The sequence below is a fragment of the Oncorhynchus nerka genome, unplaced genomic scaffold, assembly GCF_034236695.1.
Source record: "Oncorhynchus nerka isolate Pitt River unplaced genomic scaffold, Oner_Uvic_2.0 unplaced_scaffold_1757, whole genome shotgun sequence".
Classification (NCBI taxonomy): domain Eukaryota; kingdom Metazoa; phylum Chordata; class Actinopteri; order Salmoniformes; family Salmonidae; genus Oncorhynchus; species Oncorhynchus nerka.
The window spans coordinates 15,001-30,000 of NW_027039563.1; the positions used below are offsets into that span (position 1 = coordinate 15,001).

Sequence of the window (15,000 nt, forward strand, 5' to 3'; positions counted from 1 at the left end):
CCCCCCACCTCTCTCCTCAGGTGTTCACCCCCTCCCACCTCTCCTCAGGTGTTCACCCCCACCTCTCCTCAGGTCTAGTGGTGCCACCTCTCCTCAGGTGTGCCCCCACCACCTCTCCTCAGGTGTGCCCCCCCCACCTCTCCTCAGGTCTACCCCCCACCTCTCCTCAGGTGTTCACCCCCCACCTCTCCTCAGGTGTTCACCCCCACCTCTCCTCAGGTGTTCACCCCCCACCTCTCCTCAGTGTTCACCCCCCCACCTCTCCTCAGGTGTTCACCCCCCACCTCTCCTCAGGTGTTCACCCCCTCCCACCTCTCCTCAGGTGTTCACCCCCACCTCTCCTCAGGTGTTCACCCCTCCCACCTCTCCTCAGGTGTTCACCCCCTCCCACCTCTCCTCAGGTGTTCACCCCCTCCCACCTCTCCTGGTGTTCACCCCCTCCCACCTCTCCTCAGGTGTTTCACCCCCCACCTCTCCTCAGTGTTCACCCCCTCCACCTCTCCTCAGGTGTTCACCCCTCCCACCTCTCCTCAGGTGTTTCCCCCCACCTCTCCTCAGGTGTTCACCCCCCCCACCTCTCCTCAGGTGTTCAGCACTCCTGTTCCCCAGGATGGTGATGAACTGGTCTTCGTCGGTCCCATAATTCTTCTCTCCTGCAGTGAACAAAGTCTACACACACACACACACACAGTCAAAGATCTGACATGCTGTATGAAGCTCTACAGCTGTTGTTGTAACAATCACAAATGTTTGGTCTCTAAATAAACTGTTAGTTTAAAAACCCAGTTCTCACAATACCCCATAATGTCAAAGAATAATTTTGAAATTAATCATAAATGAAAAACGGAAAAAAAATTCTGTCAATAAGTATTCAACTCCTAAATAAAGTTCAGGAACAAAAATATGTATAACATCACATGATGTCATGGACTCATTCTGTGTGCAATAATAGTGTTTAACATGCTATTTTAATGACTGCCTCATCTCCACACATACAGATAAGGTCCCTCAAGCGAGTAGATCGATTCAACCACAAAAACCAGAGAGGTTTTCCAATGCCTTGCAAAGAAGGGCTCCTATTGGTAGATGGGTACAAATGATTTTAAAAAAGCAGATGCTGAAAATCCCTTTGAGCATGGTGAATTTATTAATTACACTTTGGGTGGTGTATCAATACTCCCAGTCACTACAAAGATACAGGCGTCCTTCCTAACTCAGTTGCCGGAGAGGAAAGAAACCTCTCAGAGATTTAACCAGGAGGCCAATGGTGACTTTAAAACAGTTACAGAGTTTAATGGCTGTGATAGGAGAAAACTGAGGATGGATCAACAACATTGTAGTTACTCCACAATACTAACCTAAATGACAGAGTGAAAAGAAGGAAGCCTATACAGAATAAAAATATTCCAAATCATGCATCCTGTTTGCAACAAGGCACTTAAGTAAAACTGCAAAAAAAATCAAAGAAATTAACTTTTTGTCATGAATACAAAGCGTTATGTTTGGGGCAAAAGCAACACAACACATCACTGAGTACCACTCTTCATATTTCCAAGCATGGTGGTGGCTGCATCATGTTAAGGGTCTGCTTGTCATCGGCAAAGACTAGGGAGTTTTTAGGATAAAAATAAATGGAATAGAGCAAAACCCTCGAGGAAAACCTGGTTCAGTCTGCTTTCCAACAGACACTGGGACATTAATTCACTTTTCAGCAGGACAATAACCTAAAACACAAGGCCAAATCTACACTGGAGATGCTTACCAAGAAGACCGTGAATGTTCCGGAGTGGCCTAGTTAGAGTTTCAATCCAAAGTAAGTCTATGGCAAGACTTGAAAATGATTGTCTAGCAATAATCAACAACCAACTTGTCAGTGCTTGAATAATTGTTTAAAGAATAAATGGGCAAATATTGTACAATTCCTTACTCAGGTGTGAGTTGTACCCAGAAATATTAACAGCTGTATTTGCTGCCAAAGGTGTTTCTAACAGGTGGGGCTGAATAATTATCTCAGGGGGCTGAATAATTATCTAATCAAGATATACAGTGCCTTCGGAAAGTATTCAGACCCCTTGACTTTTACACATTTCGTTACTTTACAGCCTTATTCTAAAATATATTAAATTTGAAAAAAAAAATCAGCAATCTAGACAATACCCCGTAATGACATCACAATACCCCGTAATGACATCACAATACCCCGTAATGACATCACAATACCCCGTAATGACATCACAATACCCCGTAATGACATCACAATACCCCGTAATGACATCACAATACCCCGTAATGACAAAGCAAAAAAAAAACAGTTTAGAAATGTTTATTACAAATAACAAACAGAAATACATTATTTACAGTAGTAGTATTCAGACCCTTTGCTATGAGACTCGAAATTAAGCTCAGGTGCATCCTGTTCCCATTGATCATCCTTGATGTTTCTACAACTTGATTGGAGTCCACCTGTGGTAAATTCAATTGATTGGACATGATTTGGAAAGGCACACACCTGTCTATATAAAGTCCCACATTTGACAGTGTATGTCAGAGCAAACAACCAAGCCATGAGGTCGAAGGAATCGGAGACAGGATTGTATCGAGGCACAGATCTGGGGAAGGGTACCAAAACATTCCTGCAGCATTGAAGGTCCCCAAGAACACAGTGGCCTCCATCATTTTTAAATAGAAGACGTTTGGAACCACCAAGACTCTCCCTAGACCTGGCTGCCCAGCCAAACTGAGCTATCAGGGGAGAAGGGCCTTGGTCAGGGAGGTGACCAAGCACATGAGGGTCACTCTGACAGAGCTCCAGAGTTCCTCTGTGGAGATGAGAGAACCTTCCAGAAGGACAACCATCTCTACAGGTCTTCGTGGTAGAGTGGCCGGACAGAAGCCAATCCCAGTAAAAGCCATGACAGCCCACTTGGAGTTTGCCAAAAGACACCTAAAGGACTCTGACCATGAGAAACAAGATTCTCTGGTCTGATGAAACCAAGATTGATCTCCTCGGCCTGAATGCCAAGCGTCAGATCTGGAGGAAACCTGGCACCATCCCTACGGTGAAGCATGGTGGTGGCAGCATCATGCTGTGGGGATGTTATCAGCGGCAGGGACTGGGAGACTAGTCAGGGTTGAGGCAAAGAATAACGGAGCAAAGTACAGAGATCCTTGATGAAAACCTGCCCAGAGCTCAGGACCTCAGACTGGGGTGAAGGTTCACCTTCTAACAGGACAACGGCCCTAAGCACACAGCCAAGACAACGCAGGAGTGGCTCCGGGACAAGTCTCTGAATGTCCTTGAGTGGCCCAGCCAGAGCCCGGACTTGAACCCGATGGAACATCTCTGGAGAGCCCTGAAAATAGCTTCCAAAATATGGAATATACATACTTCTGTCTCAGTATGACCACTAGATGGCAGCATTCAACACTGGGTATCACTATCAACACACCTTCTGTCTCAGTATGACCACTAGATGGCAGCATTCAACACTGGGTATCACTATCAACACACCTTCTGTCTCAGTATGACCACTAGATGGCAGCATTCAACACTGGGTATCACTATCAACACACCTTCTGTGTCTCTCTCACACACCAACACACACACGCTTACACAAGGGGTGGCTGTGTGAGGAGTGTTATTCTACACACACATAACCGTCACACACAGACACTTTGTCACACACCCCTGAGCAGAACACAAGTCAAAGAAGTCATTGTGACTGAGCAGTAAATCTGATTACTATCACATATTTCAGAGATAGACATGTGATTCTCTCTCTCTCACACTCACACACACACACACAGTCTCTTACCTGTGCGTCAGCCTCTATGTTCCCCTCCTGTACCCCCTGCTGTCTGCTGGCCTGAGAGGAGAGAGAGCACATCTGTCAGATCTATGTCCCACACATCTATATCTGTCAGATCTATGTCCCACACATCTATATCTGTCAGATCTATGTCCCACACATCTATATCTGTCAGATCTATGTCCCACACATCTATATCTGTCAGATCTATGTCCTACACATCTATATCTGTCAGATCTATGTCCTACACATCTACAGTACCAGACAAAGGTTTGGACACATCTATATCTGTCAGATCTATGTCCCACACATCTATATCTGTCAGATCTATGTCCCACACATCTATATCTGTCAGATCTATGTCCTACACATCTATATCTGTCAGATCTATGTCCTACACATCTACAGTACCAGACAAAGGTTTGGACACATCTATATCTGTCAGATCTATGTCCCACACATCTATATCTGTCAGATCTATGTCCCACACATCTATATCTGTCAGATCTATGTCCTACACATCTATATCTGTCAGATCTATGTCCTACACATCTACAGTACCAGACAAAGGTTTGGACACACCTACTCATTCAAAGTGTTAAACAAATCAAAAGATTAGATTTAATATTTGAGATTCTTCAAAGTAGCCACCCTTTGCCTTCATGACAGCTTTGCACACTCTTGACATTCTCTCAACCAGCTTCATGAGGTAATCACCTGGAATGCATTTTAATTAACAGGTGTGCCTTCTTAGAAGTTAATTTGTGGAATTCCTTTCCTTTTTAATGTGTTTGAGCCAATCAGTTGTGTTATGACAAGGTAGGGTTGGTGTACAGAAGATAGCCCTATTTGGTAAAAGACCAAGTCCATATTATGGAAAGAACAGCTCAAATAAGCAAAGAGAAACGACAGTCCATCATTCCTTTTAGACATGAAGGTCAGTCAATCCGGAACATTTCAAGAACTTCGAAAGTTTCAAGTGCAGTCGCAAAAACCATCAAGCGCTATGATGGAACTGGCTCTAATGAGGACCGCCACAGGAAGGAAGACCCAGAGTTACCTCTGCTGCAGAGGATAAGTTCATTAGAGTTAACTGGCTCTCATGAGGACCACCACAGGAAAGGAAGACCCAGTTACCTCTGCTACAGAGGATGAGTTCATTAGAGTTACCATCCTCAGATTGCAGCCCAAATAAATGCTTCACAGAGTTCAAGTAACAGGCACATCTCAACATCAACTGTTCAGAGGAGACTGTGTGAACCAGGCCTTCATGGTCGAATTGTTGCAAAGAAACCACTACTAAAGGACACCAATAAGAAGAAGAGACTTGAATGGGCCAAGAAACACGAGCAATGGAAATTAGACCGGTGGAAATCTGTCCTTTGGTCTGAGGAGTTCAAATTTGAGATTTTTGGATCCAAGCGCTTTTTGAGAGGCAGAGTAGGTGAACGGATTATCTCCATGGTTCCCACCGTGAAGCATGGAGGAGGTGATGTGATGGTGTGGGGTTCCGTGAAGCATGGAGGAGGTGTGATGGTGTGGGGTTCCCACCGTGAAGCATGGATGAGGTGATGTGATGGTGTGGGGTTCCCACCGTGAAGCATGGAGGAGGTGATGTGATGGTGTGGGGTTCCCACCGTGAAGCATGGAGGAGGTGATGTGATGGTGTGGGGTTCCCACCGTGAAGCATGGAGGAGGTGATGTGATGGTGTGGGGTTCCCACCGTGAAGCATGGAGGAGGTGATGTGATGGTGTGGGGTTCCCACCGTGAAGCATGGAGGAGGTGATGTGATGGTGTGGGGGTGCTTTGCTGGTGACACGGTCTTTGATTTATTTAGAATTCAAGGGACTCTTAACCAGCATGGCTACCGAAGCATTCTGCAGCAATACGCCGTCCCATCTGGTTTGCGCTTAGTGGGACTATCATTTGTTTTTCAACAGGACAATGACCCAACACACCTCCAGGCTGTGTAAGGTCTATATTACCAGGAAGGAGAATTATGGAGTGCTGCATCAGATGGCCTCCACAATCACCCGACCTCAACCAAATTGAGATGGTTTGGGATGAATTGGACCGCAGTGTGAAGGAAAAGCAGCCAAGTGCTCAGCATATGTGGGAACTCCTTCAAGACTGTTGGAAAAGCATTCCAGGTGAAGCTGGTTGAGAGAATGCCAAGAGTGTGCAAAGCTGTCATCAAAGCAAAGGGCTGAAGAATCTCAAATATATTTATTTGTTTAGTTTTTAGTTACTACATGATTCCATAGGTGTTATTTCATAGGTGTGTCCAAACTTTTGGCTCGTACAGATCTATGTCACACATCTATATATACCAGATCTATGTTCCCCTGACCTCTGACCCCTCACCTGTAGCAGGATGACCAGCAGTCTCCTGAAGTGACCTGACGTGTCTCCTGTTACATCCTCCTCCAGGTCTGCATCAAACTCTGGAACACGAACACACACACACACAATTAGTGAGTCAGTGTGTGTGTGTGTTACCCTGGCGTGTAGGCAGCAGTGTGTGTGTGTGTATCTGTGTGTTACCCTGGCGATAGGCAGCAGTGATGTCCTTAATCTGCTGGGCCGTTCTAGAAGACAGGATCTCAATCAGCACCTTCTCATCGGTCCCCGCCCCCTACACCGTGACATCAACACACAGTCACTATGACATCACACCGTCACTCACAGGATATGACATCACTAGTCCTGGGTCAAATACCTTGATGGCGTTCCGTAGTGATGTCACATCGTAAAGGATGGGCGGAGTCATTAGAGCCACTACCAGAGTCTCAAACGTTCCCCCCAGTTCACCCTGCAGATCACCTACCAGGTCCTGGAGAGAGGAGGGAGGAGGAAAGAGAGAGGAGGAGGACGAGGGAGGGAGGGAAGGAGGGGGAGAGAGAGAGAGAGAGAGAGAGAGAGAGAGGAGAGACAAGAGGAGGGAGGGAGGGAGAGAGAGAGAGAAAGGTAGAGGGAGGATTGTGTTAAGGTTGTATTGTGGTTGTAGATTACATTAGATGAGTTTATTGTTCATATGCACAGGGTCACAGATGTCATTACAGGGTATTGTGGTTGTATTGTGGTTGTGGTTGTATTGTGGTTGTGGTTGTATTGTGGTTGTATTGAGGTTCTATTGTGGTTGTGGTTGTATTGTGGTTGTGTTGTGGTTGTATTGAGGTTCTATTGTGGTTGTGGTTGTATTGAGGTTCTATTGTGGTTGTGGTTGTATTGTGGTTGTGGTGTGGTTGTATTGTGGTTGTGGTTGTATTATGGTTGTATTGTGGTTATATTGTGGTTGTGGTTGTATTGTGGTTGTATTGTGCTTGTGGTTGTATTGTGGTTGTGGTTGTATTGTGGTTGTGGTTGTGGTTGTGGTTGTATTGTGGTTGTATTGTGGTTGTGGTTGTATTGTGGTTGTATTGTGGTTGTGGTTGTATTGTGGTTGTATTGTGGTTGTATTGTGGTTGTGGTTGTATATTGTGGTTGTATTGTGGTTGTGGTTGTATATTGTGGTTGTATTGTGGTTGTGGTTGTATTGTGGTTGTGGTTGTATTGTGGTTGTATTGTGGTTGTGGTTGTATTGTGGTTGTGGTTGTATTGTGGTTGTATTGTGGTTGTGGTTGTATTGTGGTTGTGGTTGTATTATGGTTGTATTGTGGTTGTGGTTGTATTGTGGTTGTATTGTGCTTGTGGTTGTATTGTGCTTGTGGTTGTATTGTGCTTGTGGTTGTATTGTGGTTGTGGTTGTATTGTGGTTGTGGTTGTGGTTGTCTTGTGGTTGTGGTTGTATTGTGGTTGTATTGTGGTTGTGGTTGTATTGTGGTTGTGGTTGTATTGTGGTTGTATTGTGGTTGTGGTTGTATTGTGGTTGTAGTTGTGTTTGCATTGTGGTTGTGGTTGTATTGTGGTTATATTGTGGTTGTGGTTGTATTGTGGCTGTGGTTGTATTGTGGCTATATTGTGGTTGTGGTTGTATTGTGGTTATATTGTGGTTGTGGTTGTATTGTGGTTATATTGTGGTTGTGGTTGTATTGTGGTTGTGGTTGTATTGTGGTTATATTGTGGTTGTGGTTGTATTGTGGTTATAGTTGTATTGTGTTGTTGTATTGTGGTTGTATTGTGGTTGTGGTTGTATTGTGGTTGTATTGTGGTTGTGTTTGCATTGTGGTTGTGGTTGTGTTTGCATTGTGGTTGTGGTTGTGTTTGCATTGTGGTTGTGGTTGTATTGTGGTTGTATTGTGGTTGTATTGTGGTTGTGGTTGTATTGTGGTTATATTGTGGTTGTATTGTGGTTGTGGTTGTTATATTGTGGTTATATTGTGGTTGTATTGTGGTTGTGGTATTTGTATTGTGGTTATATTGTGGTTGTGGTTGTATTGTGGTTATATTGTGGTTGTGGTTGTATTGTGGTTATATTGTGGTTGTGGTTGTATTGTGGTTATATTGTGGTTGTGGTTGTATTGTGGTTATATTGTGGTTGTGGTTGTATTGTGGTTATATTGTGGTTGTGTTTGTTTGTATTGTGGTTATATTGTGGTTGTGGTTGTATTGTGGTTATATTGTGGTTGTGGTTTGTATTGTGGTTGTGGTTGTATTGTGGTTGTGGTTGTATTGTGGTTGTGGTTGTATTGTGGTTTTTGGTTGTATTGTGGTTATATTTGTTGTGGTTGTATTTGTGGTTGTGGTTGTTTGTGGTTGTGGTTGTGGTTGTATTGTGGTTGTGGTTGTATTGTGGTTGTATTGTGGTTGTATTGTGGTTGTGGTTGTATTGTGGTTGTGGTTGTATTGTGGTTGTATTGTGGTTGTCGTTGTGGTTGTATTGTGGTTGTGGTTGTGGTTGTGGTGGTTGTATTGTGGTTGTGGTTGTATTGTGGTTGTGGTTGTATTGTGTTGTTGTGGTTGTGGTTGTATTGTGGTTTATTGTGGTTGTGGTTGTATTGTGGTTGTGGTTGTATTGTGGTTGTGGTTGTATTGTGGTTGTGGTTGTATTGTGGTTGTATTGTGGTTGTGGTTGTATTGTGGTTGTGGTTGTATTGTGGTTGTGGTTTATTTGTGGTTATATTGTGGTTGTGGTTGTATTGTGGTTATATTGTGGTTGTGGTTGTATTGTGCTGTGGTTGTGTGGCTATATTGTGGTTGTGGTTGTATTGTGGTTGTGGTTGTATTGTGGTTATATTGTGGTTGTGGTTGTATTGTGGTTGTGGTTGTATTGTGGTTATATTGTGGTTGTGGTTGTATTGTGGTTGTGGTTGTATTGTGGTTGTGGTTGTATTGTGGTTGTATTGTGGTTGTGGTTGTATTGTGGTTGTATTGTGGTTGTGGTTGTTTATTGTGGTTGTTATTGTATTGTGGTTGTTTGCATTGTGGTTGTGTTATTGTGGTTGTATTGTGGTTATATTGTGGTTGTGGTTGTATTGTGGTTATATTGTGGTTGTATTGTGGTTGTGGTTGTATTGTGGTTATATTGTGGTTGTATTGTGGTTGTGGTTGTGTGGTTATATTGTGGTTGTGGTTGTGGTTGTATTGTGGTTGTATATTGTGGTTGTGGTTGTGGTTGTATTGTGGTTATATTGTGGTTGTGGTTGTATTGTGGTTATATTGTGGTTGTGGTTGTATTGTGGTTATATTGTGGTTGTGGTTTGGTTTTATATTGTGGTTGTGGTTGTATTGTGGTTATATTGTGGTTGTGGTTGTGTGGTTATATTGTGGTTGTTGTGGTTTGTATTGTGGTTGTGGTTGTATTGTGGTTATGGTTGTTATTGTGGTTATATTGTGGTTTTGGTTGTATTGTGGTTGTATTGTGGTTGTGGTTGTATTGTGGTTGTATTGTGGTTGTATTGTGGTTGTGGTTGTATTGTGGTTGTGGTTGTATTGTGGTTGTATTGTGGTTGTGGTTGTGGTTGTATTGTGGTTGTGGTTGTATTGTGGTTGTATTGTGGTTGTGGTTGTGGTTGTATTGTGGTTGTATTGTGGTTGTGGTTGTATTTGGTTGTATTGTGGTTGTGGTTGTATTGTGGTTGTGGTTGTATTGTGGTTGTATTGTGGTTGTGGTTGTATTGTGGTTGTATTGTGGTTGTGGTTGTATTGTGGTTGTGGTTGTATTGTGGTTGTGGTATTGTGGTTGTGGTTGTATTGTGGTTTATTGTGGTTGTTGTGGTTGTATTGTGGTTGGTTGTATTGTGGTTGTATTGTGGTTGTGGTTGTATTGTGGTTGTATTGTGGTTGTATTGTGGTTGTGGTTGTATTGTGGTTGTATTGTGGTTATATTGTGGTTGTGGTTGTATTGTGGTTGTATTGTGGTGGTTATATTGTGGTTGTGGTTGTATTGTGGTTGTGGTTGTATTGTGGTTGTGGTTGTATTGTGGTTATATTGTGGTTGTGGTTGTATTGTGGTTATATTGTGGTTTGTGGTTATATTGTGGTTGTGGTTGTATTGTGGTTGTGGTTGTATTGTGGTTATATTGTGGTTGTGGTTGTATTGTGGTTATATTGTGGTTGTGGTTGTATTGTGGTTATATTGTGGTTGTGGTTGTATTGTGGTTGTATTGTGGTTGTGTTCTGACCTTGCCATGCAGGGTCTTGTATGCAACTTTGATCTGCTGTCTCTGGCTGTTGCTACGAGACGTCAACAACTTCATGATGGAATCCTCATCGGTTCCTACGGTAACAACAAACACCATAGTCAAATCTTTGGTGCCATGGTTACTCCCTCACTTTGCAGCACATTCAGACCACACACACCACTGACCCAGTCCCTTCATGGCCTTGTAGAGGGTCTCTGCATCTTGGTTGGCGTTGAAGTTTCCACTGGCTCTCACACTGCCTCGACCGGCCTATCAGAGAACAGACACATAGGAGGACTGTGGGTAATGTAGTTCAGGGTAGACCAGAGAGGACTGTGGGTAGTGTAGTTCAGGGTAGACCAGAGAGGACTGTGGGTAGTGTAGTTCAGGGTAGACCAGAGAGGACTGTGGGTAATGTAGTTCAGGGTAGACCAGAGAGGACTGTGGGTAATGTAGTTCGGGGTAGACCAGAGAGGACTGTGTGTAGTAATGTAGTTCAGGGTAGACCAGAGAGGACTGTGGGTAAAGTAGTTCAGGGTAGACCAGAGAGGACTGTGGGTACAGTAGTTCAGGGTAGACCAGAGAGGACTGTGGGTAAAGTAGTTCAGGGTAGACCAGAGAGGACTGTGGGTAATGTAGTTCAGGGTAGACCAGAGAGGACTGTGGGTAAAGTAGTTCAGGGTAGACCAGAGAGGACTGTGGGTAAAGTAGTTCAGGGTAGACCAGAGAGGACTGTGGGTAATGTAGTTCAGGGTAGACCAGAGAGGACTGTGGGTAATGTATACTGAACAAATATATAAAAACGCAGTTCATATAAAGAAATCAGTCAATTAAGAGGCTCCTCCCCTCACATGACTGGCTCCTCCCCTCAGTCCTAATCTATTGATTTCACATGACTAGGAATACTTATATATATATATATAATACACACACACACACGACTGGATCCCCCCTCAGCTAACAGGAGAAGTGTGTGTGAGGTAGTGCAGTCTAAGGTCACTGTTGTTAGCTGACGCTGGTGGTTTTGGGAACATTGTTGTTTAGGGAGGGGAACCACGGAATGTTTCTGGAATGAGACGAACACAACAGAGTCCAGGATTGTCTGTCAGAGCCCAACAACATCCTCCATACACAGCAGCTGATTGGATTGTAATGGAGAGGCTAGTGGGACCAATAGGAGAGGTGTAGAGCAGCCAGACAGGAAGGAACCAAAACAACATCCTCCCCCCTCCACACACAGCAGCTGATTGGATTGTAATGGAGAGGCTAGTGGGACCAATAGGAGAGGTGTAGAGCAGCCAGACAGGAAGGAACCAAAACAACATCCTCCACACACAGCAGCTGATTGGATTGTAATGGAGAGGCTAGTGGGACCAATAGGAGAGGTGCAGAGCAGCCAGACAGGAAGGAACCAAAACAACATCCTCCCCCCTCCACACACAGCAGCTGATTGGATTGTAATGGAGAGGCTAGTGGGACCAATAGGAGAGGTGTAGAGCAGACAGACAGGAAGGAACCAAAACAACATCCTCCACACACAGCAGCTGATTGGATTGTAATGGAGAGGCTAGTGGGACCAATAGGAGAGGTGTAGAGCAGCCAGACAGGAAGGAACCAAAACAACATCCTCCTCCACACACAGCAGCTGATTGGATTGTAATGGAGAGGCTAGTGGGACCAATAGGAGAGGTGCAGAGCAGCCAGACAGGAAGGAACCAAAACAACATCCTCCCCCCTCCACACACAGCAGCTGATTGGATTGTAATGGAGAGGCTAGTGGGACCAATAGGAGAGGTGTAGAGCAGACAGACAGGAAGGAACCAAAACAACATCCTCCACACACAGCAGCTGATTGGATTGTAATGGAGAGGCTAGTGGGACCAATAGGAGAGGTGCAGAGCAGCCAGACAGGAAGGAACCAAAACAACATCCTCCCCCCTCCACACACAGCAGCTGATTGGATTGTAATGGAGAGGCTAGTGGGACCAATAGGAGGTGTAGAGCAGCCAGACAGGAAGGAACCAAAACAACATCCTCCACACACAGCAGCTGATTGGATTGTAATGGAGAGGCTAGTGGGACCAATAGGAGAGGTGCAGAGCAGCCAGACAGGAAGGAACCAAAACAACATCCTCCACACAGGAGTCCAGAATGAAAAAACAAAAACAGGTTTTTAGGAATTTGTGCAAATGTAATATAATGTAAAATAAATAAATAAATAAATACTACTTAAGTCATTTGAGTATCTATACTATTTATATTTTTGACAACTTTTACTTTCCTACATCCCTAAAGAAAATAATATACTTTTTACTCCTTCCATTGTCACTGACACCCAAAAGTACTAGTTACATTTTGAATGCTTATCAGGACAGGAACATGGTCTAATTCGCTCTCGTCAAGAGAACATCCCTGGTCATCTCTACTGCCTCTGGTCTGGAGGACTCACTAAACAGAGAACATCCCTGGTCATCTCTACTTCCTCTGATCTGGAGGACTCACTAAACAGAGAACATCCCTGGTCATCTCTACTTCCTCTGATCTGGAGGACTCACTAAACAGAGAACATCCCTGGTCATCTCTACTGCCTCTGATCTGGTGGACTCACTAAACAGAGAACGTCCCTGGTCATCCCTACTGCCTCTGGTCTGGAGGACTCACTAAACAGAGAACATCCCTGGTCATCCCTACTGCCTCTGATCTGGAGGACTCACTAAACAGAGAACATCCCTGGTCATCTCTACTGCCTCTGGTCTGGAGGACTCACTAAACAGAGAACATCCCTGGTCATCTCTACTTCCTCTGATCTGGAGGACTCACTAAGCAGAGAACATCCCTGGTCATCTCTACTGCCTCTGATCTGGAGGACTCACTAAACAGAGAACATCCCTGGTCATCTCTACTGCCTCTGATCTGGAGGACTCACTAAACAGAGAACATCCCTGGTCATCCCTACTGCCTCTGATCTGGAGGACTCACTAAACAGAGAACATCCCTGGTCATCTCTACTGCCTCTGATCTGGAGGACTCACTAAACAGAGAACATCCCTGGTCATCTCTACTTCCTCTGATCTGGAGGACTCACTAAACAGAGAACATCCCTGGTCATCTCTACTTCCTCTGATCTGGAGGACTCACTAAACAGAGAACATCCCTGGTCATCTCTACTGCCTCTGATCTGGAGGACTCACTAAACAGAGAACATCCCTGGTCATCTCTACTTCCTCTGATCTGGAGGACTCACTAAACAGAGAACATCCCTGGTCATCCCTACTGCCTCTGATCTGGAGGACTCACTAAACAGAGAACATCCCTGGTCATGGAGGACTCACTAAACAGAGAACATCCCTGGTCATCCCTACTGCCTCTGATCTGGAGGACTCACTAAACAGAGCATCCCTGGTCATCCCTACTGCCTCTGATCTGGAGGACTCACTAAACAGAGAACATCCCTGGTCATCCCTACTGCCTCTGATCTGGAGGACTCACTAAACAGAGAACATCCCTGGTCATCTCTACTGCCTCTGATCTGGAGGACTCACTAAACAGAGAACATCCCTGGTCATCTCTACTGCCTCTGATCTGGAGGACTCACTAAACAGAGAACATCCCTGGTCATCTCTACTGGCCTCTGATCTGGAGGACTCACTAAACAGAAACATCCCTGGAGAACTCATAAACAGAGAACATCCCTGGTCATCTCTACTGCCTCTGATCTGGAGGACTCACTAAACAGAGAACATCCCTGGTCATCCCTACTGCCTCTGATCTGGAGGACTCACTAAACAGAGAACATCCCTGGTCATCCCTACTGCCTCTGATCTGGAGGACTCACTAAACAGAGAACATCCCTGGTCATCCCTACTGCCTCTGGTCTGGAGGACTCACTAAACAGAGAACATCCCTGGTCATCTCTACTGCCTCTGATCTGGAGGACTCACTAAACAGAGAACATCCCTGGTCATCTCTACTGCCTCTGATCTGGAGGACTCACTAAACAGAGAACATCCCTGGTCGTCCCTACTGCCTCTGATCTGGTGGACTCACTAAACAGAGAACATCCCTGGTCATCCCTACTGCCTCTGGTCTGGAGGACTCACTAAACAGAGAACATCCCTGGTCATCTCTACTGGCCTCTGATCTGGAGGACTCACTAAACAGAGAACATCCCTGAGTCAACATCTCTGATCTGGAGGACTCATAAACAGAGAACATCCCTCATCTCTACTTCCTCTGATCTGATTTGAGTCCCTGGCGGCATAGTGTGTTACTGATGGTAGGCTTTGTTACTTTGGTCCCAGCTCTCTGCAGGTCATTCACTAGGTCCCCCCCGTGTGGTTCTGGGATTTTTGCTCACCGTTCTTGTGATCATTTTGACCCCACGGGGTGAGATCTTGCGTGGAGCCCCAGATCGAGGGAGATTATCTGTGGTCTTGTATGTCTTCCATTTCCTAATAATTGCTCCCACAGTTGATTTCTTCAAACCAAGCTGCTTTCCTATTGCAGATTCAGTCTTCCCAGCCTGGTGCAGGTCTACAATTTAGTTTTTGGTGTCCTTTGACAGCTCTTTGGTCTCGGCCATAGTGGAGTTTGGAGTGTGACTGTTTGAGGTTGTGGACAGGTGTCT

At 44.9% G+C, this 15,000-nt stretch overlaps 1 protein-coding gene across 2 annotated transcripts in view; it reads right to left on the reverse strand.

Annotated features, from left to right (window-relative positions):
- The window catches only part of LOC115116264 (annexin A5-like), a 34,235-nt gene that overhangs the window by 13,830 nt on the left and 5,405 nt on the right, over nucleotides 1–15,000 (reverse strand). The window contains exons 3-9 of one of the 2 annotated variants that reach the window (XM_065015031.1): nucleotides 10,559–10,643; nucleotides 10,374–10,468; nucleotides 6,530–6,643; nucleotides 6,355–6,445; nucleotides 6,175–6,254; nucleotides 3,816–3,866; nucleotides 576–669 (exon numbers count right to left, since the gene is read on the reverse strand). In XM_065015031.1, the coding sequence (XP_064871103.1) occupies nucleotides 576–669; nucleotides 3,816–3,866; nucleotides 6,175–6,254; nucleotides 6,355–6,445; nucleotides 6,530–6,643; nucleotides 10,374–10,468; nucleotides 10,559–10,643 (610 nt within the window). Of the gene's footprint in view, nucleotides 1–548; nucleotides 670–3,815; nucleotides 3,867–6,174; nucleotides 6,255–6,354; nucleotides 6,446–6,529; nucleotides 6,644–10,373; nucleotides 10,469–10,558; nucleotides 10,644–15,000 lie in introns of both variants that reach the window. The other variant, XM_065015030.1, reaches the window with a different exon arrangement.